Source organism: Desmodus rotundus, chromosome 3, assembly GCF_022682495.2.
Source record: "Desmodus rotundus isolate HL8 chromosome 3, HLdesRot8A.1, whole genome shotgun sequence".
Classification (NCBI taxonomy): Eukaryota; Metazoa; Chordata; class Mammalia; order Chiroptera; family Phyllostomidae; genus Desmodus; species Desmodus rotundus.
The window spans coordinates 200269392-200287903 of record NC_071389.1 but is presented as its reverse complement, the minus strand read 5'-3'; the positions used below and the strand labels follow the sequence as shown (position 1 = coordinate 200287903).

Sequence of the window (18512 nt, the reverse complement as noted above, 5' to 3'; positions counted from 1 at the left end):
CTAAGTGTAGGCCGGCCCTGTCCCCACTCCGAGGCAGCAGTGTCCCCCAGGGGGGTAGAGGGGCCTCAGGAACCCGGGCTCGGGGCCCAGCTGGTGCTTGGCCCACGTGAGGCCGACACATACCCAGGAAGACACCACGTGCTAGCCCGGGGCTCTCTGGCATGCGAAGGGTTTTCCACGACACGGTGTCCCTGGGGCTTCACTGTCTCGGACGCCGCGGGGCGTAGGGAGGGGGGCTTTGGTCCACAGAAGTGGGCCGCGCACCACAGGTAGTGGTGAGGGCCAAGGGGCTTTCCAAGTCCGGCGGGAGTGGCTGCGCTGTGGGTCTATGAACAAGGCAGCTACAGGAAGCGCCCCCCCCCCCCCCACGCCTTTGGAGACGACGCTGCTGGGGACACACTTCGGAAAGACGGGCCCTGCAGTGGGGGCTGCTGGGGCGTGCAGAGTGTGGGTGGGGCTTCAGAAAGTGTGCAGGGGGGCACAGCCCGGCCTTGCACGGGCTCTCCTCAGGGCAAAACCCCAATTCACTGAGTCACTGATGTGCTCTGCACACAAGCCAGCCGAGGAGACCTCCCCCGTGCCGACCCAGTGCCTGGCGCCACACTAATCGATCCCACCCAGAGCAGCCAGCGGCTGCTCTCACCTGTCTGGGAGGTGAAAGGGCAAATCCCACAAAGCCAGAGGACACGTGTGCAGTCACGCAGCCCATGAACAGCGGGCAGGAAGGGGGCTCAGGCCTGCCTGCTGGAATCTAGGGCCCACGCACGCCCCACCGTGGCAACAGCACTAACCAGACCAGGACGCGCCCCAGCTGACCCGGGAGCTCTGCAGCGTCGGAAATCCGCGTGCAGGGGTGACAGCACAGGCCCCGCCTCGGGCACTCGGGGACTCCCACCCCCAGCTGAGCGGCACTGAGCCAGTGAGTTCGCCGCCTCCACCCTCGGCTTCTTCACCTGCGAACCGTGAGGTGTGAGAAGTGACCTCACACCCCCCCTCGAGGGGGCTGGGAACACCGAGCGCACGCAGGGCCCAGCCTAACCAAGTGCCTGATGCGAGCAGACACTCCACCAGGACTGGGCGGGGCTGAGACAGTGGAGGGCGGCCCTAACCCACTGAGCAGATGCCGTCAGCCCAGAACTCTCCACCCGGCGAACACGCCTGTCGAGAAGGCAATGGAAACACGCACTTTTTCAGACAGACGAAAGCCACGTTACCAGAACTGCTGCAGGAAACTTTTCAGGCAGGAGGAGCGGGATGCGTATCAGGAAGACATGCAGAGCTACATGAACGAACGAGAAAGACAGGTGAGGGCAAAGACAACAGTGAACACGAAAGGCACTTTTCCTCATTCACGATGTCTTTAAAACTACCCGGCCGGGGGCACACCAGGCCTCGGTGTGCTCTCCCCAGTCAGAGGGACCCCCCACACAAGCACACTCACTCTTGGGGTCTGTCAGGGGGACCCAAGAGCTGAGGGAAGGGGTGCCCAGTGACCACGGCTGAAACACTGAGCAACAGAACAGAGAAGGGGGACGCCGGCTGTCGCCCGAAGAGCCCGGCTGGCAGAAACGACCGAGCAGGCAAGCCCACGGGGACAGCCCACCTCTCATGCAGAGCATTCCCAACAACGCCCACAAGCTCTCTGCCCTGGAGGAGGTGGGGCCCCTCGGGCCACCCCTGCCCCCTGCACGCATCAGGACTTCCTGCCCCAGAGGACAGGCAGACGCAGGGACACAGAAGCGCCGCAGCGGAGAAGCCCAGCAGACACGCCTCGGCCAGGTGACCGAGGTCGACGCCAACAGTGGTCGGTCCTGCGGGCAGCACGCGCCCCTGAGGGGGTGTGATCGGAAGGGCTTTCACTTCTTTGCCATCCCTCCCACAGCCCACAGCCCAGTCTGACTGCGGGGCAGACACCTGACACCCGAGGCCGCTCAGACTGTCGGGTCAGCCGGGGCTGCCACAGTCTGGAGCAGCCTCAGGAGACACCCGCCCAACGCCACGTAGCGTCCTGGGAGGCGCAGTGGGAAGGAAGGAGAGACGCAGCAACACTGAGGGGCCTGAATGTGGATCCTGACATCACGTCAGCGTGGTGCCACGGCCGGGAAACAGGTGCTGGTGTGAGGCGGGAGCTGAGGAGAAACGCGGGCATGGGCCACATGGAACCATGGCGCTGTTCTGTACCAGCCGCGGCCACGGGGAGCCAAGAGCACGGCTGGGAACTGCTGCGGGAGGAGGTCATCTTGGCCCCAACAGCAGACGCCGCCCCTCCCGTGCCTCCGGGGGTGCCGAGGAGCAGGTGGACTCACAGGTGTGGGGTGAGGGGGCAGACCTGGCAATTCCAGGTCTTAGCCTAGCGGGCCAGCTCTCCCCGACCCAAATCTGACAAAAACAACGCCTCCTTTCCCCCAGAAAAATGTGGAAAACATTTGGTATAGTTCCGGGGGGGTCATAAACTCGCGGAAAACCACTGGCAGATGTCTAAGTACACGGAGAGCGAAGCCGCCAACCTGCAAGATGCCAGCCACGTGCAGAAAGAAAGGGCGAGAACGCGGACGGGCGGCCCCAGACCAGAGACGACAAGGTGGTGAGGCCAGAGGCCCCTACCCACAGCCAAACAAGGAGAAAGGGGACGTCAGGGCGTGTGGAGTGGGCACCAGCGACCTCGGACGGAGCCCGCTCAGGGGACCCCAGTGGCACCTGCCCAGACGTCCCCTCGCCCTGTGCTGTGTGGCTCAGCAGAACACACCTGCTCGTGGCTTCCCGCAGCCCCTCACCCCCCCCCCCGCCCCCTGCACCAGAAACTCCAGCCGTCACCTGCGTCCCCGGGAATGGAGTGTCAGCATGCCTGTGGGAGAGACGTGCCCACTAAACAAGGCCCCGCACTGAGCCTCCTGCATCAGCAGCACAAATTCCACCAGTCGTCAATCAGGCTCCGAAAGAAACAGCCCGTCAGTCACCGCTGAGACGCCCGCCCACTGCACACCTCTGCAGCGGCCCACAGCTGACAGAGGCACTGGCCCTGACGACACTCGACCACAAGGCCCAGCTTCACAGGCACCAACCAGCCCCCACCGTGAGCCATGCCACCGCCAGCCCAGACATCTGATCGCTCAGGGCTCGGAGCCCGGCCCCGAGACCCGGGCGGCACCACACCCCTTGATTGTTTTTTTGGAAACACACAATACGGGACCATGACGTCCACCACGGAGGCCCTGAGTCAGACGCTGCTGCCCCACCCCCAACGCCATGGCCCCAGAGTGCCGCTCTGGGGGGCTCTGTGTTCGGCTGCCAAAGCGGTGTGCCGCGGCTGTAGAAGCGGAGACTGAAGTAGAAAGAGCACAGAGCTGTAGCAACAGCGTGCGTGCACGGAGCAGCCGTGCCTCCAAGACTGCCAGGCACTGTGCACACGCCACACAGCCTCCCGGCGAGCAGGAGGGCCGAGAACACCGCCTCCGTGTCCTGGACGGCGAGCCCGAGGCAGCACCGCGAAGGGCAGGCAGGCCACAGCTGTTACAGCAGAGACGGCAGCTGGGAACCCTCCAGGCTGTCTGTGCCCACAAAGACCCATGTCGTCTCTCACACGACGCAGCCCCGCACCCTGGACGTGCTGAGAGCGGGAGCGGCAGCCCTAACCCTGCACCTTTGGGCCCGGGGCAGGGCTGCAGGGCCACCCCCGCTGGCGCAGGCCGCGGCACATCCCAGTGTCTCCACGAGCACAGAGCCCGGAAAGCTCATGGGCGCTGATGGGTGTGCCTCTGCGGTGCCAGCACTCACCCCACATCTGCCCAGCGCTGGTGCTCATCTGCGGGAATGACGTCAGTCAACGAGAGTGGCCACTGCCTCCGTGTCCTTGGTCCTCGGAACTTCCTGCCGCCATGCACTGAGCTCACACAGGAAACAGAGAGGAGCAGCTCACACCCCAGCCGGAAAGTGGAGCCAGTGGGCACAATGCCTCCCCGCCACCAGCCCTGGGGACAGTCCTGCACTTCATGGTGGACGCAGGGACCTGGAAAACGTCCTCCATCAACCGGTCCCTCAAAAGGAGGCAGCATGCTTGGGGGCCTAACAGGCTGCTGAACAGTTCACAACCAGGACCGAGCCCCTGCCGGTCCTCCAGAGCCGGAGCCCCCAACACCCCCCCAGCCCCGCCTCCTCGGGCAATGGCGACTCCAGCCTTCCCGGGGGTGGAGGGCCAGCCGGCCTCCACCTCACCTGTGCCCAGCCCATCAGCACACTCGCAGAGGTCTGTTTCAGTTGGTCAAACCCAGCCGCCAGTGCGCCCCCCGCCACCGCCCACCCAGACTGGCTCTGTGACCTAACGACCTAACCAGTGTCCCGGAGCCCCCGGCTCCTCCCTCCACCTGCATGCACTCAGCACATTCCCCGAGAGACCCTCCACCCACAACCCCCAGTAACCTGCTCTGGAGACACCCCTCCTCCAGATCAAAAACCAGCACCTTCCCAAAGGCTCCAACGTCCCACGCACAGGACCCGGGCCATCACCCGTGGGTGTGACTTCTTGGGCCCCCAGTGGGCCGGGCCTTGGGGCCCCCTCCAGGCAGTCCCCTCGCTCAGCATGTCAGGCAGAGTGACTGGTCCTCACTGGGAGAAAGCGTGTCGTGAAAAGGCCTTTCCTCACCGAGCCCTGAGGGCTGAGTGCGGGCCGGGTGAGCCTGTCTCTGGGCACAGGCTGGCCCAGCACACGGGTTGAGTCTGCCCCTGCAAGCCGCCACTCCGCCCCGCACGCCCTGACTGCACAGCCCACACCTGACTGCCTTGGCTCAGTGGCATCCGCAGAGGAAACCGCTTGGACGGCCAGGGGCAGCCGCTGCCCGTGCCCAGGGTCTCCTGCAGCCAGCGTGGGCTCCCTGTAAACGGCTGTGCGCCCTCCATGAGCAGTCGCTGCTGTCACTGCCCCACAGGGATGCCAGTCCCAGGGAGGGGGCCCCTCTGCGCTGCCTCAGCAGCTTCCTGAGCCGGGCACAGCACAGCCTCGCGTGCGGTGACGTGCGGCAGCAGGCGGGCAATGGGCCGAGCCCGCGCCTCTCCCACGGGAGCCCGGGACGGGAGCCCGGGACGGGAGCCCGGGAGGGGGGCGGGCGGGCGCGCAGAGTCCCGACCACATGCAAGAAGGCCCCTCAGCGGCAGCGCCTCCAGGGCTCCTTGGAAACAAGCGCTGCTGGTCCCCGTCGCGGTCTCACTCTGGAAGCAAACTCACCGAAGGGAAGGGGGGCAAGGCGCTGTGGCCCCACCTGTCCACAGAAGCTCCAGACCTCGGATGAGGCCTTCCCTGCCCACGGGGCTTCGACTTCTTCTCCCTCTTTCACTGAAGACGTTTTTCGAGGATGGGCGGGCTGTGTCGCTCTGCCCTGCCCCGCCCTGCGCCCCACCCCCTCACAGCTGCCTGGGAAGGCGGGGGCATCGGGGGAGAGCAGGTCCAAGGCCTCACGGACTCTCCCGAGGGAAGAGCTGAAGTCGCCCACTCAACAGAAGCAGCCGAGTCACCAGCGAGGGCAGCCAAGGGCTGACCAGGATGTGGAGGCCAGATGGCTGTCACGGCCTCAGGCCACACTCCTGGGCAGAGTCCCAGCCACCCCCACCCCCACCCCGCCAAGGCTCACACAGGCAGATCTGCGCACCTCAGGTGCTGATACACAGAGACAGAGTGGGGGGGGGGGGGAGCGGCACCCCCAGGAGCGATCAGCATATGAAGGACACCAGAACACGCAGAGCGACACGCAGACGGGAGCACAGCCCCACGCAGCGAGCAGCTCCCCAGCTCCCACCGGGGCACGCGTCCCCCACGCTGTCACTTCAGGGACAACTCGCTCCCTCCTTCAGAGCACTTCTGCTCTGACACGGGGAGTCCTCTGGCCCCCAGTCAGCACCATCTCCCTGCAGCCAAGTGCGGCCCCCACTGGCACCACCTGGCATCACGCCGGCAGGCCACCATCCACCCCTCTGAGAGTCCGCCCAGAGACAAACCTGCAGTGACAGGCGCCCGTTTCGCCCGCTCAGTCCAGTTCACCCGCCCTGAAGGGACAGCGTCCTCAGTAACTGAAGTGACCTACCCTCTCCCTAGGGCTGGGGACCGCGCCACGTACAGCAGCAGAGAGACAGCAAGCACAGTTCCCGGGCAGCACACTGCTGGGGGCCGGCGAGCGCCGTGCCGGAGGAGACGCAAACACTCAGAGGCCCGACATGGCCGACAGAGAGGACCAGAGTCGCCATGTCTAGTGACCCGTCACGGAGCCCCCAGAGCTCCCGGAGAAACCGGCGGCAGTGGGGAGCTGCGGGCCGCCAGGAGTCAGGGAGACGTGTTTGGAAAAGGGTGAGAAAACACCTCAAAACCCAGTTAAAATGAAAAACTACAACAAAAAAGATGGCTCCATGACGCTATCTCACAGGGACAGCACACAGGCCTGGGGTCCAGCCTGTGGAAAGGCCCCAGGCCCATATAAGGAGCCACGTCTGCCCAGCTGCCAGGGTGCCAGGCACAGCATGAGGGAGTTCCTGCTGCAGGGAGCAGCTCAGGGCCCCGCGCTCCGGGCAGGGGAGGGGAAGGACCCACGCCTGCCGTCCACGCCCCTGTCTTCCAAATGAGCCCTCGGGACCCCGGGTTTCACACCAGAAAAGCCAGCTAGCTACCTGCCAGGCTCACACACGGCCCACCCCCCTCACCAGGTCACTGCCCACCTCTGCGCTCTGACCCCTCGGGAACAGCCCCCCGTCATGACCGAGGGGCCTGCGGATGAACGAAGTGCGCGCTAGCCCACAGACACAGGCGGAGGCCTCGTCCCAGGCAAGGGCCTCCTGACACCTCAGGCTCAGAACACACTGAAGACCGAGCCAGAGGCGCCCTCTCCCGCAGCTGCAGAGGTGAAGAGCCTCGCGCACGCCATCGACACCTAAAAACGTCCAGCCGTTGGTCTAGAAATGCCCCTTCTCAGACCACACGATGAGGGGTGAGCCCAGAGTGATCAAGGCTCTCCACACGGAGCCACCGCGCGCTTCGGCAAGGGCAGCGAAGTGCGGCAGCCACACCAGCACTCAGCAGCGCAGAACCGCCAGGCGAGGCAGGCCTCACAACAGGGGCCAGGCCTGCCGAGGCCTGGGTGTACATCCACCCAGGTTCCTGTTGGAGTCCTGACCCCCCAAACCACGATATTAGGAGGCATGGTCCTGGGAGGTGCTGAGGTCACGAGTGTGGAGCCCTCGACAGAGGTGCTTAGGTCCCTATAAAAGACCCCTGAGCGCCCCCTTCCACCTCGTGAGGACAGGGCAAGGAGACGCCGGCCACAGCCCGGAAGACAGCCTCCATCAGAACACGCCGGCTGGGCCCTCTCCCAGACTTCCAGCCTCCAGCACGGGGAGGGACAATTTCTGTCATTACGAGCTGGCCTGTCCGCGGGCTGTGGTACAGCAGCCCCACCGGACTAAGACAGGGCCCCTGCTTTCTTTGTAAGCAGCTTTACTGAGGAACAATTCCCCGGCCACACAATGCCGCCATTCACAGTGGTCTCTAGCACATTCCTAAGTTGTGTGACGATCCCCACAAGCTAGTTTTAGGACTCTCTGTCCCCTCCCACTCTGTCCCTGAGTCACAGGCTACCACTGACCTATGTTCCGCAGGTTTGCTGTTCTAGAAGGTTCCTATAGATGGAGTCACACACCACGTGGCCTTCTGTGACTGCTTCTTGACTTAGCGTGATGTTTTCCAGGCTCATCCGTGTTACAGCGTGGGTCAGGCCTTCCTCTCTGCTGATAACAGAATTCTGTTCTGTCCTCTGGGCCTACGGCCCTTTACTGACATACCCACCAGCAGAGGGACACTGGGGCGGGCATGCTCCCCCCGGGCGGTCCTGAGCAGCGCCTTCTCTGCTCAGAACGTCTTCTCTGGGCAAAATTAACATGGTTAAAAACACCCACAGTTTTGAGGTTCTCACGTAACCGAGAATATAGAAGTAAACAGTCGTCCGTGAGTAAACACATTGTTTATTTCAGGCCCTTTCCACATCCGCCTTCAAGAGTAACTATTTTAGGAGAAAATGACAAGTCAAATCAAGTTGATCAGAGCTCACACGTGCTGTGGTGAGAATCAACTGCGAGACACCCCCCCACCTCCCCAGGCGCCAAGAGCATGCCCCCCGGCGGCCCCGCCCACATCCAGCAGCCCAGAGCTGTGGTCCGAAGTGGCCCTCAGAATCAAGCCTAAACTTAAATGAGGATAAACAGGGGGAGGTGCTTCTTTGTTTTTTACTATGAGAAAATACACGACAAAACTAAAATATAATTCTCCGCTTAAACTGTGCGATTGAACAGGATGGAGTAATGGTCCTCAATTCTAAACCAAAGGTGACCCTGTGTGTAAACGGGGTGTGAGAGTCCCCATCTGAAAAACACAGGCCTGCCTTACACACAGCACCAGGCCCGGCAGGCAGGAGCCAGAGAAGCCCGGCAACGGCAGGACGGCGCTGCGAATCAGGATGTACGGCCTCGGCAGGACATTCTGTGCGGGGCGCAGGGCGACCTCACAGCACTCTCAACAACACAGGGGAGCGCGGCCTGCCGGGCCAGATGCACACAGAGCGCCAGTCCAAACACGCTGTGCCCTGGGCCAGGCAGGCACCTGCTGGGAAAGACTCAGAGGGCGGGCTCAGGGCTGACCTGACGCAGCCACGCCCGGGCAGGAACCGCAGCCCAGGGCAGAGGACAGGCTGGAAAACGCAGCGCAGGCTAAGGGCGGGATGGGCCCTCCTCCCTTCCAGCCCAGGCCCTGACGCTGGATGGAAGAAATGGGAACCGGTTCTGCTCTCCAAACAGCAGCCCGGAGAAGAGGCTCGGTGGGCTCAGAGACTGGGGCTCGGGCAGGAGACGGGGAGAAGGGCCCACCACACAGAGACACCTGAACAGCGGGCCAAGAAGGAGCCCGGGCGGGTGCCACGCGCCCACCAAGCAGACCTGTAACCCCTCCCGCGGGAGGGCGAGTGTGGGGAGCAGAGTGTGGGGGTGCGGGAGGGAGGGTCTGAGGAGAGGGTGGCTGCCTAGAGCAGAGACAGCTACGAGTGCTGCCCGCCCCAGCAGCAGGCGGGTGGGTCAGGAACCCCCAACCCCGCACAAGGCTGCACTCCCCCGCTCCTCTGTCCTCAGCAGGTATTCCCAGTGGAAGTATCTGAAAGCCATGTGGTCTGCCTGGACGACAAACCCCAAGACCCGCAGGGGCCCGATTCCACTTGAGCGCAGACTGAGTCCCTCGGTGCAAAGCACAGGGCGCACGGGCTCAGCCCAGGCCACGCCAGCACCCACTCTTCCCCTCAGTGGAAGCCTAGCGGCTGGTTCTCTTCTGGCTCTCCCGCAGCCGAGCCCGGCCCGAATCAGCATCACGGGTTCAGGAAGCAGGGACAGAGACAGAAACTCGGCAGACAAATGGCGCCTCTGTGGACCGAGATCCCTTTGGAAGTCTGATCCGGAGGTTTGGCGGCCCAGCCCTGCAGGGGAGCCCTGAAAGCTTCTGCAACGGAGCTGACCTGCACACAGGCCACCCGGTGGGTGCCGAAGACCCAGCAGCCTTCAAGCTGCCTGAGACGGACATCCCGGTGATCGAAGGGAAGAAAAGAACCAGCACGGACCCGCAGTCTCCAACCCCAGGGCTGGAATGTACTCACGCCCACCTGGTTCTACAGCTTTCTGTTCCAATGACTATGGACAGAGGGCATGTTGCACCCACCCCCCTAGTACCCTGGCTCTGACGTAGGAAGGGTTTGGGTTTTGGGGGGTGGGTTTAACCCCTTAAACTGAGGCCAGATAGAGACAGAATTGGTCTTTGAGAAACATTAGCACAACGCCTGTCCCTGTGTGGAAGCAGCCGTGGTGTCGCTTTAACTCAAAGCCAGACCGGGTCACCTCGGCAGCGACGTGTGGGGCCGCACCACCTGTGTTGGCACCGTCCGGCCTAGGCACGACCTCCATCACCGCTTCCCAGGCAGATAGTCTTCGCGCTGCTCCTTCACCACAGGTGGCACGCACGGGCAAGCCGGGCAAGCCGTGGTGGAGAGGCACTCACTGCCCAGTCTCCGCCCTCCCGACGGCTGGTGCTGCGTCTCCCAGCCCTGTCGACGCGGGGACCCACGGTCAGTCTGAGACCTGGGCGCGAAGAGGAACAGGCGTGGCAGGGACCCCCGCCCGGAGACCAGAGCCATCGTGCTCAGGCAGAGCCAGCGCTGCCGGTGGGGCCTCCGCGGCAGTGGGTAGAGCAGCGCTTCTCTCCCGTGGCCTCCCCTGCGCGGCAGTGAGACCAGGTTAGCGCCCGTTGGGCGGGGCCCTTTCTAAGGAGGAGATCCAGCCCTCTGTTTGGCAGAAGTGGATGTTAGGCTTTTTAAAAGTAACCGTGGTGGTGACTACACGTCGACTGTAATCCAGACGTTCACGTGAAACAAGTATCACCAGGACCTGCAACTTCAGCTAAGAGGGGAGGGTGAGGAATTTTCTGTATGTAACCGTTTCCCCCAAAGGAGCCTCACGCCCGTGTAAACACGGGCTTCCTGAGGAAAGGAGCCGGGGGAAGTGCCCTCGAGTTTCTCCTCGCCGAGGATGCCTGCGGCCGTGGTCCTGAACACCGCCCCAAATCCCTGCCGTTCCTGCCCCGGAAGGAGCATGTCTTCGGGGGCCCGCTGGGCCGGCCTTTGCACCGAGAGGCCCTGGAGTCACTCATCTGTGTCTTCTGTTTGCTCGGACATCTCACTCGTCTTGACAATAAAAATCCACACTGCTTTCCAAAAACGAAGTCCCCGGGCTTCCAGGGGCCGGCCCCCACCGGGGAACCGGGGAGGAAAGAGAAATCACGCCCGCCTGACTCTCAATCTTCAAAAGCTATGAGCGCACATGGAACCTTCACCTCACTCTGAAAAGTGAAAAGCGGTACCAGCGGCTGGGAGAACGTGGACAGGCTGGAACCCTTGTCCACTGCTGGTGGGATGTCGCATGGGCGGCTGCGCTGGGCAACAGTTGGGCCGACCCCCAAACTGCTCACCTGGGCACATGCCCAAGAGCAGTGAAGACTCGTCCACGTGGAAACCTGGGCACGGAGGCTCACAGCAGCGTCACCCGTAACCACCAAAACGCAGCAAAGGCCCAGCTGTCCACCGCGGACACATGGACTCAGGAACCCAGTGTGTCCACACCACCAGCCACTGTCTGGCCATAAAGAGCTGAAGGGCTGGGCAGACCAGGATGCAGACGGACCTGGGAGGCATGCTTGGCCCCAGCCACACAACCCCACGCACGTGAGCGCCCGGGAAAGGCAGCTCCAGACTGAGAGGGGGCTTGTGGGGGCCCAGGACTGGGGCAGGGGAGGTGCGGAAGGGTCTGTGACTTCTCAAGTTCAACTGGGTTGATGGCTGCGCTGCTAGGAATATTCTGAATCCGCTGAGTTTTTCACTGAAAGCCAGTGGATTTCAGGGTCTGTGCATTATACCCGGATGTGGCCACTTTTTCAGCAGCGACAGCTCCTAGTGGAGCTCAGGAGGGGCGGGAAAGGTCGAGGAACAGAACGGCAGGACACTGGCAACCCCTGAAGCCAGACTGTGACCTGCAGGCTCCGCCCCCCTCCCTGTTCACTTCGAGCGTGAACCTGCCCCATACAAGTTCCTGCACGTTGTGAGGGCGGGGGAAGGGGCCAAAAGGGACAGAATGCCCAAGGCACGGGGACACGACACACCGATGGAGACCGGAGCTGATGACACTGTATGGCGGGTCGTCAGGGACGCTGCTCAGGGCAGCTCTCGAAAGTTCTTGTCACGAGAAAAAGGCTCTTTCCCTGCCAATGGGACGGATGCTGGCTATGCATGCTGTGGAGACCACCTTGCGGAGCACACGCCCCCCACAGCACTCTGCCGTGCGCCTGAGATGAGCACAGTGGTGCACGCCGACCACACCTCAGTGAAGGGTGAGCTGTGCGGGTGGGGCCAGCACCCCGCCCACCACCGCGGACCCGCCACCACTCCCTACCCATTCCGGCAGGCCACGCCAACTGCCAGGCGCTTTGGGCAATCTCCGGCCCACACGTCTGCAGCACTGGACACTAGCAACCCCTCTGTCCCTGACACTGTCCCCACACTTGATTCCCGTGACCCCTTTTTCTTGCCTCTAAAACCCACACAGGCTGGGTGCAGCCAGGAGGCCACAGCCTGGTCTGCGCCCAGGGCACTCGGGGAAATGCCTCAGCAGTGGCACCAGCCTGGACCACTGACACATCCAACTGCTCCCCAGAGAAGCCCACGCACTGCAGGCGGGACAGCCACCGTCAGGGCCTGAGCCAAAGGCAGTCACACCTCATGGCCCCCGCAACACCAGCGATGCAGGACTGGGCGCCGGGCATCGCCCTCCCAGACAAGTCCAGCCAGCCCCGATTTTCAGCTGCAGCCTCCAGGCCACCCTCAGTCTGAGACCCAGATCCCATCGAGCTCCGTTCTCTCCACTGGTCTCCCTCCCAAAACAGTCACCACCAAGTCCCTGGCCTTCAACCCCGCCCTGCCGCTGATCCGGGCGCAGGCAATGAGGATTGCCCCAATTCGTGCTGCGCAAGATGGCGAAGCAGCTAACAAATGTATTTGTCGCGTTAATTAAATGGTTTATTTAACATGGGCCATCAACCCTCCAATCGCGTGTCAGCTGAGCTTCTTCCAGCCGACGACTGTGAGGTCTGCTGACAGGGGCCCTGCTGCTCTGGGGTCGCCAGCCCGTTTCCACCAGCCATCAGCGAGGGGAGAGGCCGAGCCCTCGGAGGGGCCTCGCCCGGCTCAGGGGCAGTAGCGGGGTGAGCCGCCGGCCTCCTGGGTTGCTCAGTGAGGAAGAGACCTGCTGTGACATCGCCAGCGGAGATGAGGTGTGGCAGGGGCTGCAACGAAACAGCTGCCGTCACACCGACGACACCAGCACACACTGCGGCGGCAGGCTCACAGAGACCAGTTCAAGGCGACTGCACGGGAAAACGCTACAGCCAAAGAGGAGAGCCCTGCCGTGCTGTTTCTGTACTCGCAGAAGGAGTAGACAGCGGACCCCTCGCAGGCATTACCGGCATCTCAGTGACCAGAAACACGTCGGGAGCAGGAAACGTTGCCTGACAGTCGGCCGACCCGGCACAGGTGGAAGGAAGCGCGTGCAGGGGTGAAACAGCGGCGGCACGGCCCGCCCGGAACCCTCAGCAGACGCATCCCTCTGCGCGCAATTAACCCTCCCGGGAAACGAGACGCTCCGGCGCACCCCAGGCAGTGGCGGCGGAATGCTGCAGAAACTCGGTCAACACGGTCCTGGCCTCAGCTTGCACGCCAGACACCCACCAGCAGTCCGCTGCCCGGGCCGCAGCGCTCAGCACGGCCCGCAGGGCCCGTGAGCGGGGTCGCCCGGGTGTGGCACGTGTCTTCTCGAGTGTCGCCGAAACAGGTGTTACCAGCAGGTGCTGCCCTCCACGACCTCCGCGGTCAGGCACGTGGCTAGAGGCTTTTACAGCCGGCGCCCACGACAACACCGTTCCTTCCTGTGACCGGCTCTCCTCAACACGGCGAACTTACCGACCACTCTCAACACCGGGCTGATGACGCAGCATGAGGCCACTGCAGGTGTGTGAGGGGCACTCCCCAGTGAGCCCTTACCCGTGTGTTCGCAGATGAAGACCACGAAGAAAGGGGTGACCAGGTCGTTGATCCCCTGAACGTATCCGCTGGCAGGGTGGCGTATGGCCCATATAAACAATATCCGCTCAAAAATCTGCAAGGGAATGGAACACGTGCTGAAGTCAGAGCGGGCTCATCGGAAACTGCAAATGCCTTCTTTTACTTAAAATAGACACTATCAACTGCTTCTTGTTACCACTATTAAATATAAACAGTATCCATTGCTGTTTAAACTTTTTCTTAACGTTCTAACGATCCTACCTCTTACTGACACACTAGCAGGGCTCAGCCCCCGCGCCCACCCATGCAGGCCTTCACAGACACGCCCTCTGCGCCAGCCCCCTGGCGGCCCCCGTGTGCAGCAGCCCCTGGCCCGCCCACGAGCAGCTCCTGAGGGGCACAGGGAGGGAGGGGTCAGCAGAGGACAGGTGGGGGCCAGTGGACACCTGGCTGAAGGAGTGCAGGGATGAATGCACAGGGGCGGGGGGGAGGGGCATGGGTGAACGGTGGGCAGAGAGAAAGACAGGCGGTTAGCTGGGAGGAGGGAGGGAGGATCAATGGCAGCCGAGTGCAGGGACCCAGGCTCTGAGTCTCCCTCACGGGGACACGGACTTGCTGAGAGCAGACAGGACCAGCGCACGGCCACACCAGGGAACTCGCGCACTCCGTGGGGCGACCCCCACAGTGAGGCTGGGCAGCCCCCACCGGCATGGAGCCACACCCAGCCTTCTTGTGACGGCAGCTTTCAGAGCTGCCGCACCGCGTGGTCAACTGCAGCCGGCCCACTGTGCGGCACACCCCCAGGATGGCTGCTGACTTCACTGTGACCCCCTGCCCCTACCCCGCCCCCACGCCTGACAACCGCCAATCCAGGCTCTGTGTCTCTAAGCCAGGCTCTTTGTGCACAGGCACTTTTGGGTCACGGGAACATCATCCCCGTCTGAGGGGACCCCTCCGGCACCTGCCCCTCACACACATCCCCCCATCGCTCACCGTCGGGCCGGAGATGTGGGCACACCTCCCCTCTCCCCTTCGTGGCGCCGGCCTCTTCACAATCACTGCTGCCCCACCCCCGTCTCGTCAGACAGGGTTCCCCCGGGTGCACACGCACACGGGCACGGGAACATGTGCACACAATGCACACACATGCACAGGCTGTGCACATAGTTACACAACCTCACACACAGGTACAGTCACAACAGTCTCAGAGCACGGGTCTGGTTCGGTGCCGGCCAGCAGGGCGTGAGCACGGGTGAGGGCCACTGCTGGGCGCCACCTCCAAAAGGAGGGCGTGCGCTCTCCACGGGCCTCGCCAGTGCTGCCAGGGGGACGCAAGCGTGATGCAGGGTGCTGTGCAGCCAGCTTGCACCACAACGTGGACACCAAGCAGAGGAGCAACCAGTTCACAGCCTCACTCACACCTGAGGCGGAAACCGAGTCCTGCGAAGCCAGCAGCATCACACGTCCAGGTTCAGCCTCCACACGCAGGAACGACACCCTGATTTCACCTCCTGGCTACCCTAGACCAGCATTTCCACATTCTTCCCCAAGCCCCTCCTCACAACTGCACGTCCCCCCACGAAGCTGCGCCCACTCACCCCTTTCCCACTCGGCCAGCTGCAGAGCCCCGCCTGTGCCAGACGCCCGTCCGCCCTGGCGCTGGCTGCCCACCGTGGCCTGGACAGGCCCTGGGCACCCAAGGCAGCCACAGGAGCGGAGGAGATGTCATGAAGGACAGGGAACCACCGCCAGGACACAGGCACGTCCGAACAGCGGGATTGAGGTCCCCAGGCATCACAGACAAGCGGGCCACTGACAGACACCAGCCAGCGGTGCCCGGCTGCCCTCGCTGAGACTGGGAGGCCAGCTCTGCAAGGAACGTGTCAAGCGGCAGGAAAACACTAAAAGTAAGCCGAAGTACTTGCGGCCGCCCGGACTTTCCACTGTGAAGAGTCAGTAAAAAGTGGGGCCGCTGCTGGTTCCCCCGACACGAGGAGCACGGCTGTGGCAAAGGACAAGCGAGGAGAACTCTCTCAGAACGACTGGTTCTGCAGAAAAGTAATTTTCTCCCTGTGCTCTGCTAACTGGTTTTGCTCTAATAATGCTGGGTTTTTTTTAACACACTAGACGCAAAGACAAGAGATGCCGAGGTGTCAAAGTGCACTTACTAAAGCAATTGAGACAAAAAACAAATATTTCAGACAGGAAAAAATCCAATTTCAGAGAGACACCATTCATAATAACAAAAAAATATATGGTAACCAAGAAAAAACCTAATATACAAGATCTCTTACAGAGCAAATTTTAAAACTTCACTGACAGGCATTAAAACTGGCTGTAAAATAGAGAATTAGCGCCTCCATGAAAACGAAGACTCGGTTTCGTGAAGATGCCGCGTTCTCCACACCCACTGACTCCGTGCAGTTCCAGTCACGAGTGGGACGGACCGAAACAGCAGACGTGGGGGCGTGGAAGATGCCGGCCTCTGACCCCCAGACGTCCGCGGGCGAGCAAAGGCCTGCAACCACACCCTTGCCATGGAGAGGAAGTGGTGGACTGTGGACACACTGCCAAGGACTTCAGACTCGCCAGGACGTGGAATCTATCAGCAGGGCGTGGCCTTGGGGAAGGCCACGTGAGCCTCGCACCTGAGGGCCTGGACGTCCCTCCGTGAGGCTGGGTCTCAGGACAAGAGGAGCAAGCTGAGCCGCACCCCCGCCACACAGCTAATGCTCACAGATGAGCTAAACACAGGGGGCGAGGGGCCAAAGGTTAAACCTTCGGTTGGAGCAGGAGAGGACAGCTGCACGATGTGCGTGAGCAGGAAGAGACTTCTGAGCAGAGCCCGCCGCAGCCTGCCAAGAGAGACGAGGCGAACGATGCTCAGAGGGGAACTTCTGAGCACCGAAGGCCACTGGGAAGACAGGGAGCAACCAGCCGCAGGGCGGGGGAGGCTGCCTGCAGTGCCCGGCTGGTAGAAACGTGCACGCCCTAACACAGGAAGATCAATGACCGACAGAAATAGACAAAAGATGGGACTGGGCGTTTCCCAGAAGAGGGCCTGCGGAGGGAGGCCAGGAGCACGTGACGAGGCGTGTGCCTGCGTGCACCCGTGTCCACTGTCAGAGGAACAGAAATGAGCACGGGGAGAACCCCCACCAGACTCTTGGGGGAACACGATGGCCACTCAAGAACTGGCACGGCCGCCACTCACCAGGGCTCCAAGCCCCGCGGGTGGGCGCTGACCCCGGACTCCCACCCAGCAGGCACATCGCCCCAGCGACGCGGTGGGGTCACCCTCCATCAGAGCCCTGGGGAACCTCTGGTCAGTCTGCCGTGCCCACATAGACACCCACCAACGCTCCGGGCAGCCCGGTCCCCGAGGTAAACCCCAGACACGACCCCAACGCCCAGCAGCGGGAGCGAGGCTGCGGGGAGAGCGCGACACTGGAACGGGGGCTGCTCCACAGCGAGGAAGATGGTCAAATTGCAGCAAACGAGGCAGAGAAAGAAAAACCACCTGCAGAAACCAGGCCCCGCAGGGGCAACACAGCTCCAGGCCATCGCTCTCTGTCACACCCACGCACACATCACACGCACGCCTCGGAGTCAGCAGGCTCCGGGAGAAGCACAGACGTAAGTCAGAAGAGGGGGCGACCAGGTTTGGGCAGGGCCCTTGGGCCAGGCTGGCCAGTGGGCTAGGAGCGTGTGCTCTGCAGGCCTCGGCCCTACAGTCAGGCTGTCTGAAGCACAGGGAAGGACGGACTCCTGTCGGCGGTGATGCCCACACCTGCTGCAGGTGAAGCTCCCCTGCCGCACCCACCAGCTTACCAGGGCAGCGGCACCCGCCACCCGGACAGGCACCTCCAGGCACCGCCCTTACCTCCGTCACTTCGGGTTGAAGTATTAACGCTTCCGGATTCATCCGCGGGATGTCTATGTGGATCTGGGGGTGGAGGAGAAAGAGACAAAAGATGACAGACGTCACTTCGAGCATTACAATTAAAATGGCGACACTCGATGACAGCGAGCTGACACTGGCCTGAACCTGCTCCCCAAGATGCGGCCTGTCCCCCTGTGCACCCTCTGCAGGGCCCCGAGGCCTGGCCTGATGGGCCTGCTGACAGCAGGACTGCACAGCTGCTGTGCGGCCAGGAGCAGAGCCGGCCCTCAGCTGCTCGGTGACACAAGCCACAGCGATCAGTGAATGCTGATCTCCCGCCCCGGCCACGGGAGCCGCTCGAGCACATCGGCAGTGCCCGTGTTTTCAGCGGTAACAGCTTCTTCCTGGAGCCCAGGCCACACCTTCTCCCTGTCACCAAGTCCTTGGGGGCCCCAGGGCGCTTTTCACGAGAGCATTTAAAAACCTGCGCGGACACGAGAGTCATCATAAAGTCCCCACCGGCCGAGGAATACACGTGCGGGGCGAGAAGCAGCCAATGAGCCATCAGGGCCTGAGCTGGCACCACGCCTGCTCCCCACACCCCATGTGGCCGCCCCACAGCGGCCCATGCTGCCACCACCCCCACGCCCAGGGAAACAGCCCACAGGCCCAGGGGAGACCTGTGCCTTTTCAGGCAGGCTCACTCCCCCAACCTCAGGGGACCCAGGACAGCCGTCTTGCTCCACCAGACCAGCACTGGCCCTGGGCACCTTCCTCAGCTTTGGGCTCAGCTTCCTTTCCGGCAGCCGCCTGCCACCTCCCTCACAGGGCGCAGATGGCAGATCGACAGCCCGAGAGCGCCGCGCACCACCCAGCTCTGGTACTTGGGGGCCGTGTTCCACGTGAACAGGGCCCTGGCTAGTCTTCCCTCGGGGAGAAGGAAGTCAGCGGCCCCGGTG

General features: G+C 62.8%; 1 protein-coding gene across 1 annotated transcript in view; it reads right to left on the bottom strand.

The window, feature by feature from the left end:
* The window catches only part of TBC1D22A (TBC1 domain family member 22A), a 133693-nt gene that overhangs the window by 62454 nt on the left and 52727 nt on the right, over window positions 1-18512 (bottom strand). The window contains exons 7-8 of the mRNA XM_024579417.3: window positions 17554-17616; window positions 13650-13764 (exon numbers count right to left, since the gene is read on the bottom strand). Coding sequence (XP_024435185.1) covers window positions 13650-13764; window positions 17554-17616 — 178 coding nt within the window. The remainder of the gene's footprint in view (window positions 1-13649; window positions 13765-17553; window positions 17617-18512) is intronic.